Here is a 14,888-nt window from a genome sequence, read left to right on the forward strand (position 1 = left end):
ATGACAACGGCAAGGTACAGCAGGTGGGGGGATAAAGAGGTTTTTGGATGGTGGCTTTCATCAATGTGGCTCCTGAGTTGTGCAAGGTCAAGTATACCGCTGTCTTAGGGCCTCTGTTCTATTTGACCAGTATGTAGGTGGACTGAGATTACCTTGGTATCTGAGCAGCACCGACGCAGCCTGAGACCTCGGGCTGTGGAAGCGGATGGAGATCTGGTTGCTGTGGCTTCGTACCACCAACCCTCTCATGAGGATGGACTCGTTGGCCAGCATGGTGTTCTCCCTGTGGCCCACGTCTTCAAACACCACTTTGTCTCCCTCGGACAGATTCACGTTCATGACCTGACAGGAAACAGAGAAAGGGAAAGGACCATTAATGTGTCATCGAAAAACACAAAACAGAGAACGATACAGATTGAGGATGCCAGAGGGAAACTGATGTCACCATTTGGTTTGTTTACCAGTTGACAGATTGTCTCAGGAGCGAGGTTGTTTACACGCTGACAAAATGGTCAAAACTAAGTGTGTTTCTTTAGAATGAGGCGATGGTGCTTTTGGACGGATTTCTGATCCATTACTTTCAGTGCTTGTTTATATAATGACCATGGGTGTGATTGTTCCGTTGGCCTGGCCCCAAACTTCTCATATGGTTTATTGTAATCATCAGCTACAGAGGCGTTTTGTACGAGGGAGCATGTTTTGGATTAACATGGTTTGTAGTCTGCAGCTGCTTTGACTTCCTTCATTACTAAAAAATAGAAAAGCAAACGAGTGCAGTCTGAAGGCTGCAGCTGGACCCTCCTTAAAAGCCAAGTGGAGCAGCTGTATCCGAAGAGAAGAAACTTTCAAGCTTAAGCTATGTCTTTATAATTTGAAAAACAAATGCGATCCTTGACTTAGATTCACCAAGACACTGAGCAGGCGAAAGTAGTGAATGACCACTTCAGGAAGTGGTGCTGTTTATAAATCTTACAATCTGAGTAGAAAGCTGGTCACAAACAGCCTCTCTCTGCCTGTCACTCCATGCATATGGAAATCAGATGGAAATTCATCTATTTACATAATATGTATTTGCAGTTACAGTCATTCACATCAAAATTGCACCCAACTCGCTCACACTTTACAGCAGCCTGCCCCCCCCCCCCCCCCCCCGCCACATTATTCAGGATAATTTCAAAATTGGCATAAAGGCTTCGCACAGAGTTTATCCTTTCAGAGTGGCAGCCATTATTGTCGCCGCAGCGTGCAGCATTCAGCAGAGGGACTCCAAATTCAGATCAGATAATGAAATGCTCCTTTTTTATTAAACTGCTGCAGGGTGCCCTCGTTGAAGATTAATTTTATCTGAAATGATTTGCACTTACGATTTGTGATGAAAAGGTTATTACCTGCACAGTTCAAGGGCGTGTTTGCACTTTCATTCACGCAAAGATAAAAATCTGTGAAGAATGTTGACCAGCAGAGTGATGCCTCAACCTTCGCATGCTTTCTGTAGTGATTAAAATAATGGATTTTTTTTCTTTCACCATTATCAAAATATCTGCATTGAAAGCTTTGCTGATGCTCAGACACAAATCAAAAAAGAGGAATATGGAGAAAGCCAAGTGGGCAGAGTATAGTTCAGTGATTACACCACAGATAGGAAAGATAATTGTCAGCTTGTCTCCTTTGCTGACAGCTAATCTGGTGAAAAATGTGGCTTTTATCAGCTTTCATCGCGGCAGGTATATCTTTATTCAAGCGATAAAATGAAGGAGGCGTCTGGTCTCCACGTGGCCCCCCACAGATCATATCTGCTGCCTCCTGTCGCTCCTCACCGGGAGATGAATCCACACATCTCCTGAGAGGAGCTGCAGAGGAAAGCTGTGAGGATGGGGATCCACTGACGGGACAAGAGCGTCATGGAACAACATGCAAGATCAGACTTTTTGTCAGGACGATAAACACAGAGTGTCTTCCTGTGTAGATTATAAAAGACGACTTGAAGTGATATCCGTATGAAAAGATTAAATCTATAGTTTACATGATGGTTGAAAATACACACACAGTTCAGAATTTTGCCATCGAGGAAGAGCAGGCTGCATCCAGAAGTGAAATATGTCTTCAACAGTTTTTGGAAGATTATGAGAAGCTGCTTTTGTGTTGATGCATGAATCACAGCAATGTCAGCAGTTATATTGTTGAATGCAAAAATTCATCTTGATGAGGTGAAGCGAGATGATTTAGTGGGGCGGGCGAAGCAATTGGGAGACAAATTGCCCTACCTTGCCAATGCCTATAGCAGAGCAGGGATTGAAATGATTGACCAAGAATTATAAGACGATGAAGACTTTCTGCAGCCGTCATGCACTGTTTGTGCCACAGCAACTGAGAGCTTCTATCTTTACGTTGTGAGTACATTTCGGAGCCTGTACTTTTTCACTTTCGTAAAAGAGTTGACTCAGCTTTATATTTACTCTGAAGAACTAACCGGCTCTTTCCCTCGGAGGACTGGACCGGAGGAATGTAAGGTCTCAAAGTGAGTAAGAAAGAGAAGAAGATAACTAAGCTATCTTCATGAAAACTGAGCAAACTCAAGCCACTGATGAAGATGCACCCAAAACCTGATTGGTAGTGAAAGCTAGAGCATCATGTTATTATTTATTTGGTCTAACTTCTTGCCACATTATCAGATGTTTTCACTCAAACATTTGGTGACTCTTGTCACATGTAGGCAGTCCAGAACAGCGGTTCAAAGTTTTCCTCTTGGCTAAAAATGTAAGAAAATGAGGGAGGGATCGATGACTGTTTCACTTAAACCCACTTAATATCGCTTATATAATATTGTTCCCACGGTCCATTATTCAATTGCTCTCGTTTATATTGAAACATTACTTCCAGCCCACGTTCAGTAGGAGCCTGAACGCATCATGAGTGAGTCACAGTGCTGGAGCTCGGCCTCTGCAGCGCCGCTGTGTATAACAAGTCATAATGTGCCGTTAATGAACTCATGGACACAGCATCAGGATAATAGTGCGCTGAACAAAGGGCATCACAGAGTAATCACATTATGCCTTCAGCTCAGGGATAATAAAACACTTGAGGGAACATTGGAGACATAATCCAATTTGGTCTGGCACCGGTCCAGCTTCTGTATAGCTGTACCTCACAAACATAATCATGAGTGCTGAACCCACGACTGCAGAAAGAGTTATTACCAACAACATAATGCATCACGGTGCACTTTTATATCTGAATAACTGGCGGTAGAAAAAGCAACTTCAGCTATCTGAGGAAATAAAGACAAGTCCACACGTTACCTGTGAAGCTATTGAAAGCGACTGAAGTGGGTGCAAAAGCTTTTTTGCTGTTGTTGTTTGCAGCACGATTATACGACCAATTGTACAAGAGGCCACAATGACAGCCCTAAAATCGTCTTCTGACGCTCTCAATCCCACTCCTGTTCATTCTTTTTAGTCCATACAAAAGCAGCAAAAGGACAAAAGCAGTGAAAGACTCAAACAGCCTTATGAACCGATGTTTTCACTTTATGGATTTCAGAATATTAGCCTGTCAGCCAGCTCCAGCACTCAGGATTTTTTCTGACATTTTAATTTTTTTACTATTCTTTCTCCCAGTTTCTCTTCGAGGGTTTGGGACAGAGAGCATAAAGAGGTCCTGAGAATGCAAAGAATACCCTCTGGTACATTTCTGCATGATAAAAACACATGATAAAAAAATGCCCTCGGTGCAATAGGCAGCGCAATGGATGATGAAATCAATTAGGGCACGGTCACACTGGCCATCTGTACCGTGCCCAAGCACGCTTCAACGCTAAAGTTCAGTTCGTTTGACCAGTGTGACCACTCCGTATCGTGCTCAGGCACGGTACACTTCCTTGGCTTTGGCACACTTCGGAGAGGTGTGCTTCGGCACGGTACACTTCATGCACGAGCACGCGGGTACACAACGCTGACAGCCTTCATTATGGAGAAATCCACAGTTTCATGTCTGTATCTGACTAACATGACACAAAATAAGCCACAAAGTAGCTGTCATGTTCTCTGTGTTGTACTCTGATGTGCGGGCGTCCGCGCGTCTATTTTATTTTTGAATTTATTTATGGCTGTGTCTGATTAAAATGGCTTAAAATAAGCTGCAAAGTCAGTAAAGTAGCTCTCATGCTCTCTGTGTTTTTCTCTGATGTGCAGATGCGGACTCGACTGCGCGTCTCTTTCTCTCTCTCTCTCTCTCTCTCTCTCTCTCTCTCTCTCTCTCTCTCTCTCTCTCGTCCGCCTGTTTGTAAACTGAGCACGCTTCATAATAACATAAAGCGTGCATGTGTTGTATTAAGACGTTATGTACAAGAGGTAATCGTGCTTAGGCACGGATAGTCCTGTGTAGTGTGACCGCGGGCCGCGCCGGCCAGCGTGGAAATGGCGCTGCGGGGGGCAATCGTGCTTGGGTACAGCACGGTACGGATGGCCAGTGTGACCGCGCCCTTAAAGGCAGGGTTGGTCATTTTCGAAAACTAGCGTGATTTTGAAAGTAGCATTCCCTCAGTGCTACATCTGCACCCACCCCCTCCCCTCTGTGCTCCTTCAAAAGCCACGCCCCCTCATTTACATGCAAGAGCACCTTTGCTCCAGAAGCGGACCTCAGCTCATGCTTTGAGTGCGGGCTCATGCATACATGGGGTAAAAACGAGCAGGGAGACAGGGAGGCGTGTGATTGGTTCATCAGATTGGTACCTCGTTGCAGACATTGGTTGAAGTTTTTACAGGCTTACAACTGATGCAGATGACAGATTTTCTCTGTCCTTTTTTCAGAGCTCATGATTTATTAATTTCTGTCAGGACCTAAAGACAACTTCAACCAAAATCTTAAAAAGTGTATTTGGAGAAAATGATCAACGCTACCTTTAAATCAAAAGATAATTCAGTTGTATGAAGTAAGATATAACTCTAATAAGGCAGCCGCTGTGTGTGTCACACTATCTGAAAGCCCTCCTCCACTGAAACACACTCCTCTTTGTTCCATTAGTAACATATTTACACAGTGAATATCTAAATCCTCATGAAAACCTCCCGGCTCCCGCAGCGACGCTGCAGAGAACTGAGAAGCGTGAGCACCGTGGTGTAAAAGAGAAAAGCCTCTCTGACATCCATTTACTTTATAAAAGCAACAAATGACAGCTGAATAATTCAACTGACACTCCCTCATTAAATATAAGCCGACAACTTTGAGGGACGGCGAGGAGGATGAGAGCAAAACAGGGACAGATGGAACCCTGGGATATGGTGTTGACTAATGGATCAAAGTGAAACTATGTGTGTGTGTGCGCGCTCGAGTGTGTGTGTGTGTGTGTGTGTGTGGCGAAACTTCTTAAAAGAGGAAGACAGGAGACATGACGGAGATCCAGTGTAACGCAAAATCATGTTGAAAGTTATATTTTTCTTTGTTGATCTTATCCTGCAGAAAGAAGTCCAGATGCTGCAGAGAATAAAGAGAAATATTTACCTCTAATTACCCGTCTTCTTCATTCCCACATTTCCAAACACCCTCCATAATTACAGCTCCATAAATTGCTGAACCTGCCTCTTAAATGCATCACGCTGGGTTTAATATATTCCAGTAATTTCCCATTCCCTGTCAAGGGATCCAAATACCGTATAGTCTGCATGTGTTCCTATAAGGAGACGTGTGTGTGTGTGTGTGTGTCTGCTAATTAGCGGCAGTAATTAAGAGGGAGGTGAGTAAATGGTGGAGTCGAGGGAACATCTGTTTGAGCAGGAGAAGTAGGTCACAGCGGAGAGAGAACCAAGATAGACGGAGCCTGTCAGAGGAGGCCACTGATGAAGAAAATCCTGTTTTTTTTCTCCCCTGCTCGCTAACTGTCCAAACTGTCAGGACCACAGCCAGACACGTGAACAGGTAGAGTTTAAACTTTTTGGAAGGAAAGGTAGTCACACTGCCTTTTAATGAGCCTCTTAATGAGTCCTTGACTAAAACAGCTTTATACACAAGGCCGCCCCGTTCATGTAAACACAGCCAGACTACAATACAGACAGCGGGACCCACGCTTCTCACTCATTGTAGACAGTCAGGACTCAGAGAGACATTTACACAGGATATACTTGATTTCTGCTGTATTTATGTGTAAAATGTTACATAATTCTTTCTCTAATGTTTCAAACAAAGTTCCAAAAATGAAAATAAAAAGAGCACAAAAGGATGGAAGTCGAGGGACGTTCATTGACTGAGGGCGACGCGTGTTGACCTCTTCCTATTATAATAAAATAAAGCCAATATATCCACTACGATGGACGCTCCACCATACAATAGATATTGGCTGGTGGAGCTGTGCTAGTGATGCCCCACCCCTTCTGCTGACTAATAATACCAATAAGATAACAAAGATCCCTCAGCTGGGTTCAGGCCGCAGCAGAACAGATTCTCGTTTGATTTGAAGCAGGTTATAGAAAGTTCAATGACTGGGTTTAAGGTACTCCTTTGATTACAGAGGTTCTCCGTTTGTTCTCTACTCTGCTAATCCAGTGCACAGTGAGCTGCAGGAGCCTCATTCATCAACAGAGCTGTCAATCACAGCTTTTTACCCCTTTTATAGCATTCAATAACTAATCAAAACTAAACTTCTGAGAAAAATGAACACATGGTCATAAGCCCTTAGTTGACATGCATTGATACAATAATTATTATTTTACTCAGTTTTTCTGTTAAAACCAGAAATTTCAGGCTTTTTTCTTAAGAAAAAACAATTTTCTCAAAACCTGTAATTCAAATAAATTAGAGAAATATTCTGAATGAACTATTGAGTGTTGTAGAAATCAGCTGAACCATTTTGTCTTACACGACTACTCATACAGAAACATTAGATTCATCATATCAGTAATAAATGGACCGTTTCCAGGTCACTTTCTGCCTCGGGCAATAAAAAAAAATGCTTCTATCAACCAGCGAGCAGCTTACATTAGTGAACTGTACAGCACTTATTAATTATAAATAAACTCCACGCTTGCATTTTAAATGCACTGAAAATTCTTTCATCATTCTCCCGAGAGTGATTGATGCAATAGATTGCACAAATGTTCCCGTTTTCTTTTCTTTTTTTTAAAGCGTGGAGACAGTCTCAGAGCCCGAGTATCTCTGCAGCCTTAATGAGCAACCACAGATAAGACTATTAAATGCAGCATTCAGTTAACAGCCTCTAATCCACTTTAAAACACACTGCAGCACACTTAAATCTAATTGTAGACCTTTTATTTGCTCACTTTTATAATTCTATTCTCACACGTTTTAACAGTTTAATCCATTCTTTACGAGTTTGAGCTTCATCATAGTTGCTGTGTTTATAATATATTTAAATTAATATTCTGTTAAAAGCTGGAATCAGGCTTGATTTAAATGCTCTGTCTACTTCTTATTTAGAGTCTAGATTTAGGGCTCAAACTTACAGTAGAAGTGCAATGTTCAAACGAGAAATATTAATAAAGGTTAAGAAAAAACTTTCATCCTGTCATATCTATGTTGGGGCGGCAGTAGCTCAGTCTGTAGAGCTTTGTGTCGGGAACCTGAGGGTCGCTGGTTCAAATCCCGGTGTGGACCAATATTTGGAAGTTGGTCTGCTAGCTGGAGAGATGCGAGGTCACTTCCTGAGTTCTGCCAAGGTGGCCTTGAGGAACTCTGAACAGCTGAACTATGCAGCAGCCCCACTCTGACTTCTCTCCGTTAATGTCCACAGGTCCTGTTTGTGCTTGTATTAATGGCCTACATGTGTGAGAAGCATGCCTCCCAATAACAGAGTGTAAAACCAGAATTTCCCACAGGGATTAATAAAGTATGTAAAAAAACCTCAAAATAAAAATCTGTTGTCTAACAGCCCTGATTCAGCCGGGCCAATCACAATGAAGCAAGACAAAAATAGAACAACAAATGAAGTCATGCCAGCAGGAGCTGTTGCACAATGTCAACTAAAATAAAACGTTTAAAATAAACAGCTGAAATCCTTCTAAAAAAAAGAATCCGACACCATTGAGTCTCGATCCTGCAGAATCTCACGCTGTAAATGATGACATTATGTTGTAACTGACAGGACAGCAGCGTCGTCCCTGTGATGCATGTGGAGAATAAAACATGAAACAACACTTCTGCTAAAGAGACAGTTGGGGAGGAGGCAGTTAGGCACAGGTTTAAAGAGCCCGGGTAATCCAACATCTCCCACATAAACAGTAATATACTGACTCATAACGGACCTATGGATGTGTATAACGGCCCGTGTGCCTTTTTTTATAGCACACTGGTGTCATTTACATGTAATTTCATCAAGGTTAACACATGAAACGGTCGTGTGTAGAAACACTGAGCTCTGCTGCCAGCAGCACTTATTAAATCAGAGCCTGGGTAAACGTTTTATGCCGTATAAAAATGATACATTAACGGACAGATATTTATGGATGGATATTTACAGACTGATCCACAGACAGTCGTGCTTTAAAGGCAGGGTTGATAATTTTCTCCAGGCACACTTTTTAAGATTTGGGTTGAAATTGTCTTTATGTCCTGACATAAATTAAAAAAACTGATGTGCTCTGAAAAAGGAATAAAGAAAATATTTCATCTGTAGCAGTTGTAAGCCTGTAAAAACTTTGACCAATGTCTGCCACGAGGTACCAATCTGATGAACCAATCACACGCCTCCCTGTCTCCCTCCTCGATTTCTACCCCTTGCGTGCACGAGCCCACACTCAAAGCGCGAATGAGACATGAGACGACATTTCTATACAATGCAAGCGATGCTCGTGCATGTAAGTGAGGGGGCGTGGCTTTTGAGGGAGCACAGAGGGGAGGGGATGGGTGCAGACGTGGCACTGAGGGAATGCTACTTTCAAAATCATGCTAGTTTTTGAAAATTACCAACCCTACCTTTAAGTACTAATTGTTCTTCTATTTCTGTGTATTATATCCAAAGAAGAAAGTGTGCTCATGTTGGTAAAATCCCAAAAGCAGAGTGATGTTGCACTAATAAATGTATCCACAGAAACTCAGGAGGAGAACAAAACTTTGTTACTGTACTTAAGTTGAGTTGAACTTCTTATGGACGGAAATTTAGTGTAGCACGGCGGCTCCCTGAACCTGTCACATCACACAAGCGAACATGTTTAAAACTTTATTTTTCAACTTTTTTTTGGACTGCAAATACACTTAATTGCTAAAGAACCACAGTGTCAAGAGTTTTCAAACAATTATGCACCAAAGAAACCCCAAGAAACAAACACTACGGGAGACACAGAAGGACTCCCATCTGACCATAATCAAGTTAGTGCTTTGTCAGCATGGACACCACACTTTTGTTGGTCATTGTTATTCATTGTGTGATATTTTAATTATGAAGATGTAAAACAGCGTCAACATCGAAGAAGAAAAGTACTTTGAGAAGTCCTATAATTTAGCAAACAATGAAATAATGCCATTTGTTCAGGATTGTAAAGTTTTAGTTTGTGTGGGTTTCAGCACCTGAACAAATAGTTTTTTGCACTAGTGTGCATGCTAATGGACTCGCAATACAGGCAACATAAAAGCAGCTCAGTCTTCTCTTTGTGCATGATAGAAAAACTGTAAAAGAATAAATAAATAAAAACTCCAGCGTGCTTTCACAGCTCTGTCCTTGAGCCGTCCTGCGGCTTTGAAAGCCGAGCCTCGGCGACAAACACAAAAGAGAGAGGCTCCAGATTAGTCTGGCTGTTTGAAAGGAAATTGAACATTGTGTCACAGCGACCAGACGAGAAGAGTTCTTTCTCTTAGTGTTTTTCCTTTTCTCCCAGGGGGGACAGCCAGGTAATCATTGCTTGGTGGACAGTGTGAATGCAGATGTGCAGAGGGTCGTCTGAGGCACTTGAGGTCAAGACTGAAGAGATTTTAAAGTCTGCTTCACAAAAAGAGAAGAGAAACCCCGCTGAGTTTCACCAACACTGGAGGACATCTTTAAAGGGAAAAAGAACAACAACGGAAAACTATTTCTGGAATAAGTTAAAGCTCCAAACTGAATAATGAATGAGAAGGTTTTATTGTTATTAAACACACCTATGTGGGCTGGCAACATCTCAAATATGTTCACTTAATCTACAAAAGCATAAAAGATACAAGGACATATGGAATGGATGTGATGACTCAAAGTAATGAATTCATGAAATGTGTACTTCTATACTGAAGGACAGAACAACTGCTTCAGTAACAATGAGCTACAAGGAGAGTTTGCAGTAAGAAAACTAGCAAAGCTCTGCATATGTTCCACATAGGTTAGGAAGATATATATTGTATTTTTATTGATGTTATGTTTCTTTATGTTATAAAGTTATGTACTTTAGGATGATTTTTGCCTTAATCCCATAGGACAGCTGAAGAGAGATAGGAGGTGTTGGGAGTAGAGTAGTGAGTAGAGTAGTGAGGGATGAATGCATCAAAGGGCCGGATCGGATTTGAACCCTCAGCCGCTGTAATGAGTACTATAGCCTCTTTACACAGAGCGCCTCATGACCGCTACGCTATCGACGCCCCTGCTTTCTTAACATCATGACAGTATTTGTACTTCCCTGTCTTCCTGAAGCATTGCACGACTTTGTGAGTCAGTTGTTCTTCTAATGATTTTAAACACGTCAAAAGTCATGCAGCAGAATCATTCCTCGCCTTCGTTGTCATATCTAAAGCCCTGAGTATACTCGCTTTTAACTAGACGTACTTGAACGCATGACAGCCTTGCGTATCCTGCGGAGATGCAGTATGCATATATGACCTCTAGGAGCAGTGTAGAGTTGTATGGTGACGAGACCAGAAGTGACAACATCGGGGATACCAGAGAGCCGCTAAGACAACGCTGGAAAGTTTTGAAGAAACAATAATAGATCGAGTCCGCAACTACCCACACTTTGACCTGTCATTGCCGTTGCATAGCATCCAAAAAGGCGTGCCAAAAAAGCTGGCGACAGATCAGCCCTGCCTCGTCATCTCCAGTAACACGCAAGTATGTACCAAGGCAAGTATGTCAACATTTACGTTCACAATGCAGCAGGTTGTCTGCGCATATACACTTTACCCACAATGCAATACAGAAAGTTGATAGTGACTGCTGCATGTTCTTATAGAAACAGACGTTATGACCATGACCTCTTTACAGCACATCACATGTCAGCAACATCACACACATCAAACCATCATTTAACAGTTTTTTATATTGTATTATATGTTAAGCTTCTTCTGTTGATTCTACTTGTGTGTGACTATGATGGCCTATGAAAAATGCAGCCTGTCTCTTCTCTGTATTTTATATTTTTACACACCTGAATCAATGGAAATGTGAGGCACTGTATGGCTGTATGATGGGCTGCAACATCTGACATGATCATACATGTATCATACTGTGTTCAATTCAACATACTCTCCTCCCCAGCTGGAAAAAAAAAAAGATCCTTATTTTCCTATAGCAGGAGCACATCCACTCACTGTGCAGCTCTGCACTTATCTTGTTTTAACATTCACCTCGCCTATTGCTGTTTCATTATCAGCAGAATCCCTACACGCACGTCACTAAATTGGTTTTATGCAACACGCCTGAATGAGAGGCGGAAAAAATCACTGCAAAGGCTGCAAAAAAAAAAAAAATGCACAGAAAAAGAGATAAGCAAGGTGAGAGTGTAAATGAAAAACATAGGCGCAGTGTAGTGTACTGTATGGACGCACAGACACAGAATGAAATTTACATCTTAGGCTGGTTTGTCAATGAGGAGAATATAGGAGGAAATAAAATATAATATATAATATATATAATATAATATAAAAGCCACATCCACCTGACAAGTCCAGAAAAACAAAAAAAATCAAAGCAGCTCCCACGCCTGAGCAGATCTGGGTGTTTGACTGAAAGGGCAAGATTGGTACAAACTCAAAGCAGATCAATCGACATCTGATGAATCAGCTAACATGAGTGGAAAAACTTGATTTATGCATTTTTGAGACACTAAAGAGACGAGATGGATGATTTCATGAAGAGAAAATCACTCCATGCGTTCAGAACTGTGACCTAATTTCCATCAGCTACAGTTTAACATGATCCTGTGTTTATTACATCACCAGTTGCTACAGAGACGCCCCGTGGTTACCTCGCTTGCGGTTTTTACGAAGTTGCTGCATCGGAACGCCGTATCTGTTCAAACTCCCAGAATGCACAGCCCACGCTGAACCAGGGACGATGCCCCTTTCATGTGTGGAAAAAGCTGCCTCCTCTTCCTCCTCTCCCTCATGACTCTGTGTTTACACTCAGACAGAGAGCAGCTCAATGAACAGCAGTCAAACGGCTCTATAGACAGCAGCATTCAATAAAACAACCACTGACTCCTCTGACACTCCCCCGGAACGAGTCGTATGTCTCGCTCCCCTCGTCTCTGACAAACAAACATTTACTCATTTAACCTCTCAGGGGTGCCTGTGTCTCTTTGTTTTCTTTTAAAGTTATTTCTGTCTGAGTTTAAAACCTCTTGAGACTCTACTTCTGTCTTGTTGTGAGAACAAATATTTATAGCAACAACTGTTGAATGCAGATGCTGATGACTGTTGATTTATTCTGTTGTTTTTTTTTTATTTAAACAGATAAAAGAAATAGTTTGAGCCACACATCTGACAAAAGAAATACAATATTATTTCTTGATATTTGTATTTATTTCGCATAACCAAATACTATAAAAGAACGTTTATAGCATCTAATTCAAAGAAACTTCTGAGAAAAAAAAAAAAAGAATTGTGTGATAATACCTATCATGACCAAATCGGGTTTGATAAAAATGAGTCTGTCTGGCATTTTGATTTCCCCCTTGTCCGATCTGTGAACATAGAGGAGGCGGGGTTACGATCTATACTGCAGCCAGTCAGCAGGGGGAGATCTAAATCTTTTGACTTCACTACCAGGCGGCTGTTTATCCGTCAATCTTTATATACAGTCTATGGTAGAAAGCAGTATATACAAAACCTGGTGCCATCAAAGTCAAATGAACATGAATTAAAACACCTAAAAAGCATACACATAGCTGCTGTCACATATTTGATCTGATTGCATGAATCGAACATTGACCAGGTTCATTCAAACTGTCATTTATCTGACAACCTCTCTCTGTGCTTCTGTTCCTCTCTTCAGCTGTCCAATGGTGGTGAAACTTTTTGTTGTTGACTTTTGATTGAAATTGCAGAAGAATTTTAAATAAATTAACTCTTAACCTGTGCTGGGTGGAGACAGACCAGGGGTAAATGTTTTTTCTCTCTCCTGTTTTGCTGCAGCACAGTCCTCAGAAAAACTAGCAAGGACCTGAAAGAGGTTCAATTATAGGATTTTCACGTGGAGCCTCACTTAACATCACTCCAGGGGAGCAGAGAAACATGGAGTTGCACTTAATTCTGCAGCAGAGGAGTCGTGACTGCATCATCAAGCTGGGATTGTTCTTGTCGCCGTCGACCAGGGCGACGGTGTGAAAAACAAGCAGTGACACTGATTGGGGTTGTTCTCTCCTCTGAATTGCAAACTCTCTACAAAGAGAAAATGGGAACTGGAGCTGGATGTTTGTAAAAGATCCCTGCAATCTCATCAATTGTGTGCTGAAGGGAAGGTTTTGAAATCACTCTGGTAGTAAGCCATCGCAGTGTACGAATCAAGTTTCTGCTCTTACAGCAGAAGCTTGATTCAAAAACAGAAAGATTTCAAAATTTCACATTTCTGTATTTGTTTATCCATCAAAAGGTCTTCTCCTTCAGTCCATCATCTGTAAGTGATATTCTTTCCTTATCAAAGTGCAGGTGTTTTGCACAATTTGCATGGAACAACTCCCATTTGTTTGGGTACCAAAGATCACAACTGGAGGAAAATCATTGATTGCAATAATGTAGAGAAGAAGTCTTTGAACTCGAACTGAACCTGTGCATTGAGAACTGATCTCCACAGACAGGCGAGTGTAGACTTTTGGCCTCTCCTTCAAACGACACAGAGTACAAGTGTGTTGCTGACATGAAGTATACAGCTCGAGCATGACAGGCTGCAGATTGAAGAGTGAAGGACACAAGTATGTTCCTCTCTCTCTCTCTCTCTCTACCTCTTTGTGGTCTCTTTGCCCTCAGCTCTGCCTTTTGTAAGCGCTCATTGTTGGCGGAGGATTTGAGGCAAGTGTTTGTGGCTGAGGTAGGTCTTTTAGATGTGCACAGTGCAGCGCTGCACTTTAGAAATTCTCTCTGCTGGGGCTTTTTCTGATGTGGGTGTTTTTTATTCTGCTTCAGGTGGACCACGCTTGATGGGTCAGCTATCAGCTCTGTGCAGCCCTGCACATAAGGCCTTTGATTCACCACTCAAAGACACACACACACACACACACACACACACACACACACACACACACACACACACACACACACACACACACACACACACACACACACACACACACACACACACACACACACACACTCACACCTTTGCTTACTGGTGCACGCACACAAACACACGCGCAGACACACACACACACACACAGAAATCATGGGGCAGGTACACACACTTTTATACACACTCTCCTTCCTCTTGCCCTTGACTTTTCACTTTGCTTTTTGGAAACTCCAGCCTCCTCCTTCTTAGCCTTCACACAAGCTGGCTTTAGGATACAGAGAAAAAGGTCTTTGTATTCAACAGGCAAGCTTTATTAAGTCATACGTGATCACATTTTGTGAACTGTTTTTTGTTTTGAATTCAACGCCTCCCGTCTGCCAATCAAATCAATTCACACCTGTTATTTTCTGGAACTTTTACCTATATTACCAAGTTTCAAACTAATGAAATCAAAGTATTAAATACAAAAAGGAACAGT

General features: G+C 41.9%; 1 protein-coding gene across 1 annotated transcript in view; it reads right to left on the minus strand.

The window, feature by feature from the left end:
• The window catches only part of LOC132979781 (seizure protein 6 homolog), a 138,882-nt gene that overhangs the window by 49,197 nt on the left and 74,797 nt on the right, over window positions 1-14,888 (minus strand). The window contains exon 4 of the mRNA XM_061045604.1: window positions 153-342. Within this exon, the coding sequence (XP_060901587.1) occupies window positions 153-342 (190 nt within the window). The remainder of the gene's footprint in view (window positions 1-152; window positions 343-14,888) is intronic.

The sequence above is a fragment of the Labrus mixtus genome, chromosome 9 (assembly GCF_963584025.1).
Source record: "Labrus mixtus chromosome 9, fLabMix1.1, whole genome shotgun sequence".
Classification (NCBI taxonomy): Eukaryota; Metazoa; Chordata; class Actinopteri; order Labriformes; family Labridae; genus Labrus; species Labrus mixtus.